Below are 5,002 nucleotides of genomic sequence, written 5' to 3' on the forward strand. Positions count from 1 at the left end.
TAATTTATCTTAAAGAAAAAAAAAGGTCTTATAAAAATGTAGACTAAGGGCTATAAGATGGCCAAATTGACTACCTAACAAACAAACAAACAAACAAATAAACAAACAAACAAACAAACAAACAAACAAACAAACAAACAAACAAACAGTTTTCTAAGTAATAATGTGATGACAGACTTATCAAATACAGTTTTTTTGGGAAATAAACAATGATTTTCTTCTTGGTTCTTTTTTCTTGTTTTTTTTTTTTTTTGCATCTCAATGGTCTGATCCTCAAAAGTTTAAGCAATATTGTTTAAAATTCCTTAAAACATACTGTTCAATTAGCCAAGTTGTGTATAACACTGAAGGGCAGCTTAGCTACAGTTTTTTAAACAGTTGGCTTTTAGCAACTTCAGAGCTTAACGTTGTTGCAGGTGAAGGTACAGTTTAGACAAAACAGACCTTGTTAGTTTTTGAGCCTTTATAGTAACTTTATATAGGGAGACCCAATAACATAAAAAGGCAAAGGCCACATTTACTGATGTCTTGCCTCTATTTGCAGTAATAATAGTAATAATAATTTTATTAAYTTGTGTCCTACTGATCTGAGATTTCTGTAAAGCAGAATAAGTTGGTTTTGCTTCAGTGTGTTGTGTGGAAGGTGATGATGAATTTTGAATGTCCAACCTGGACTCCGGATGAGAAAACAGACAGCGAGCTGTAGCTGGGCAGAGACGACTCAGCCTGACTCAACATGGACCCTGAAGAGAGAGACACACACACTGGACATGAACACACACACACACACATATCTCCTCACAGTCAATGAGCCCAACTGGAGGTGGAAATGTTTAATATATATGCACTCTAATGGAGAAACTCTAAYGTCTGCTTGCAAATGTCAAGCAGAGGCGCTCTGTGGATTATAAACTGCTAAAATATTCCTGTCACCAGATGTATAAATCATGAAGAGCAAATGTAAAGTTGTGCGTCTCGTCTCATCAGTGTGTTGTTGGGGGTAATCTCACGATGGTATCTGCTGTAATTAAGGAGCCGGGGAGTTTACCTGAGCTGCTGCCGTGCTGCTGATGATACACTGAAGTGTTGAAGGAGGTGCTCAGAGGGGCCTGGCTCTGAGAACAGGAGGTGACACTGCCTGACCTCCGTTGGTTGCGCAGCTTCTCCTCCCTCCTCCACTTTGCTCTTCGGTTTGAAAACCACACCTGTCAACCAGACTCCTGTCAGACCTGTTCATTAAGTTATAATGTTGTGACTTATTTTTCACAGATTGTACAGAAGTAAAACGTAAACAAAGCCATGAAAGGCTGCTCACCTGTATCCTGGCCTCAGGTAAATCAATCTTGTTTGCTAGTCTCTCCCTGGCAAAAACATCTGGGTAATGTGTCCGTTCAAACTCTATAAAAACAGAAAGTCGAACATGCTATAAGCGTACTTTTGATCTTGTATTTGCTGCTTAATATTAGCATCAGTAATTATCTTTCCAAGGAACCTTTAAATCCAGGAAGTTGAGCTGTATCCGTACAACCCTTTTTGAAATATTTATCTGTTGCACTTTGTATAAATTATTTATTGTTGCGGAACACGCAGAAAGTTCAAATGAAAGGACTCAAGTTGAGAAGCTGCCTAAGCACTTTATTTCACAGAGAGCTGGCTTAAACTGAAAAGAGGCGAAGTCCTCGCTGGTTTTCACAATGTTGTGTTGTGTTTGGTTGATTTTGCCTTTTTTTTTTTTTCTGAGTGTCTCAATCTGATTTTGTGTTGAACTTTAGCCTTTTTCCTCTAACGTTCATATTTTTGAGACTTTCTGTTTCAGTCATCGCTGGTATTTCTGTTATTTACAAGTTGAAACATGAATCTGCCTCGCCTTGTTAGCAACAGTCAGTGAGCCTCCTGATGTCTGAGGTTTCATGTTTGGTTCAAGACTTTCACACCTGTGACACTAGCCTTGGTTTAGCATTTCAACAAAATCCCACTATTAGAAGTTTGTGATATAAAAGTTAAGTCGACAATCTGAGAACAGGATGGCGTATTAAAGTTCTTGTAAATAACTCAACTTCAGTTAGTTCATGGTTAATAAAAGAAAAATAATGACTCTGTTAATTCAATCTGTCTCCCAAATTGTTATAATTGGCTTGGTTATAATTGGCSTCCGTGTCAACACATGATTGTTATTGTGCCTTGGCCGTGCACTGAGGTCAGCATACCTCATTAATGTCATTTGCACGGAGTGACCGCAGTGATATGTTTCCACTCGGCTGCACTGTGGACACTGAGTTCTTATTTAGCTTCGGGGGCCCTTCTGCAGCCACATCCAGTCAAGGGTGGCTCTCTGATCCCTCTCAGTGGCTACAAGAGCCAGATCTCGCTGCATATTACAGCCACAGTAATGATGCATTATCAACAGCTCCGCTCCACACGTTGCCGGAGGCCTTTTTGGAGCAGATAAGGAATATTTGTGGAGTTAAGATCGTGGATAATTTGCATCTGGAACTGATCGTGGTGATGCTTAGTCTCCCCTGAAGGAAATCATGAAGATCTTGTTCAGCCATATTACGCACAGGCAGCATTTGTTTACGGCCTAATTGTTGGTTTTCATTTTAACAACACACAAAAAAAGTGATAATCTGCAAACAGGAGGGGAAAGTAACAGAAGAAACTGGTACAGTTTCCACCCCAGGAGGGCAGCGAGTGGCTGCAGAGCCAAAAGGAGAGAGTGTAGCGTGCGTTGCATGGCCTGACCTTTCTCCAGAGCCTCGATCTGCTCCTGTGTGAAGCTGGTCCGGTTCCTCTGCAGCTTCCTCTTGAGCTGCAGCCTCAGCTGAGACTCCTCACCTTCGTCCCGCTCCACAGGGACTCCTCCTCCTCCTCTGCCCGATCCTCCTCCTCCTGCTTCTCCCCCCATGCTGCCCTCTGTGTCCAGCATGCAGCCCTCGGACACTGGCAGAGGTGGGAGAAAATGAATATGGGTCAAGGGAATGTTATCAAAGCAGCAGCACATTTTAGATTCGTTGAATCCTACTTGGACTTGTCCGAGTGTCAAATCACTTTTTTATTCCTCTATGATCCAAATTTAGTGACATGCACCTGCTGAAAGGGTCGCCTCACCTGAGTTGTGTTGCGTCTGAACGCCGGTGTGGTCATGGTACCAGTTGTTAGGGCCGCTCCAGTTTGAGCCGCTCTGCAGGTTCAGCATGGTTAACTTCTCATACATGCTACGAGCGTCCAGACCAACATGTGTGGAAATGAAAGGAGGTCCAGTCCGGCGTGTGTGTGTGTGTGTGTATGTATGTGTGTGTGTGTGTGTGTGCTCGCCTCTGTTTACCGTCACCTCGGCTCCTCGCTGCCTCCTCCAATCCGTTCAGAGACGGGAGCAAAAGAGGAGAAGAAGACGAAAGAGGAGGGGTTCATATCGCATGAGTTCACACATGGTTGGCATTGTGGTGAATTAGCTTCATGATGACAGACATAAATGGAGTTAGTTACATGCTCGCTGTCGTAACGTGTGTGTGTTATACATTGCTATGCTAGTATACCACGGGGAGATGAGGTACATTAGAAGCCACTTTGAAAGCCACGACATTTGATTTGCTTTTAGCTCTGTTTTTTTTCTGGTAAACCCATGCAGACACACACACATGCACAACAAAAGCATTTATACACACACAGGCAGCGTCTGAGTAAAAATTGAAATAGCACATCTAAAACCCAGTTTAAACTTTGAAATAAGCTGCAGAATTCAGTGCAAAAGCATTTAATTATTGACTTTTCCCTCCCAAAATAAACATTTACCCAGCTCTTGTCTTATCTTATCTAATGTGGAAAGATTTTTTTAAACCTTTGTAAGCGATGAAGGTAGGTAAATATCTATCAATAATGCTCCGAATCATTCCAACAACTGCAGCGAGGTAATGTCAAAGGTCAAACTGGGTTTATTATGTTGAGTGACAAAAAGCAAGTAATCGGATTATGAATTATAGCCTGAGAAATTATCAACACTGTTAGCTGACCCAAAAATAACTTTGATGAAAACACATAAATGCACTAAATTCACGATCAAACAATTTCTTCGTGAACTTACCGAGTGTCCAGGTAAATCACCGCAAGTTACTCTCTTCCTCTGTGGACCTTTATTCCCCCAACGTCCCTCGTTCTCAAGCTTTGTTGACAATACCGTGTGTATGTGTGTATGTGTGTGTATGTGTGTGCGTGTGTAAAGGAGAGAGTAGGAGGAAGATGAAGAGAGTTGGACAGGGTGAGATAGAGTGAAAGAGGGAGGAGAGGGGGCTCTGGAGAGAAATGCGTCTGCGGGCACTCGTGTCCTCCAAGCGATGGGGAGAGAGGGAGAGGCGAAGGGAGAGGGAGCCACCGAGGGGTGACAAAGTGAGTCAACATCAGTGTCAAGTTTGAACTTAATGCCAGCGAGAGGAGGAGGGGAGGCTGCGAGAGAGGAGCATAAAGCACAGATAATGGAGCGATAGTGGATGATAAATAGATGATGGAGTTCAATTTTGGCCATAAATTACATGGAAATGTGTCCTCAAACCAGAAACTGAAGATTGGTYCATATTTATTATTTATTGCTTTATTGATTTTTTTTAAACTTGTGTATCAAAATAAGCAGGAAATGTACATTCATTTAATTTATTGTACTTTATAGAGTTTTTTTCTGTTTGGTAATTTGTTGATTCTATTTATTGTATTTTAAATTTGATTTAAGTTAGACAGTATTTTGTTGTTTCATTGTTTGGCCTAAATGTGCTTTAATTATGACATGAAACTGCAATGTCCAATATATTAAATTACATCATTCTGTTTAAAGCAGGGGTGGGCAATCCTGGTCTTCCAGGGCCGCAGCCCTGCATGTTTTATTTTTTCCTCTGCTCAAACACACCTGATTTGAATGAATGGGTGATTATCAGGCTTCTGCAGTACGGAGGACCGAAAGTGACATAAAAATAAAAGCGGAAACATATAAATTGACTAATAAATAAATAAATAC

General features: G+C 41.4%; 1 protein-coding gene across 4 annotated transcripts in view; it reads right to left on the reverse strand.

Moving 5' to 3' along the window:
- pax10 (paired box 10) overlaps positions 1-4,316 on the reverse strand; it is a 7,932-nt gene extending 3,616 nt beyond the window's left edge. The window contains exons 1-7 of one of the 4 annotated variants that reach the window (XM_014013898.1): positions 4,082-4,307; positions 3,326-3,350; positions 3,109-3,181; positions 2,743-2,940; positions 1,316-1,398; positions 1,049-1,205; positions 670-743 (exon numbers count right to left, since the gene is read on the reverse strand). In XM_014013898.1, coding sequence (XP_013869352.1) covers positions 670-743; positions 1,049-1,205; positions 1,316-1,398; positions 2,743-2,926 — 498 coding nt within the window. In that variant the 5' untranslated portion in view covers positions 2,927-2,940; positions 3,109-3,181; positions 3,326-3,350; positions 4,082-4,307. Of the gene's footprint in view, positions 1-669; positions 744-1,048; positions 1,206-1,315; positions 1,399-2,742; positions 2,941-3,108; positions 3,351-4,081 lie in introns of all 4 variants that reach the window. The other 3 variants (XM_014013896.1, XM_014013897.1, XM_014013895.1) reach the window with 3 other exon arrangements.
- Positions 4,317-5,002: the final 686 nt, after the last annotated feature.

Source organism: Austrofundulus limnaeus, unplaced genomic scaffold (assembly GCF_001266775.1).
Source record: "Austrofundulus limnaeus strain Quisiro unplaced genomic scaffold, Austrofundulus_limnaeus-1.0 Scaffold108, whole genome shotgun sequence".
NCBI classification, from domain to species: Eukaryota; Metazoa; Chordata; class Actinopteri; order Cyprinodontiformes; family Rivulidae; genus Austrofundulus; species Austrofundulus limnaeus.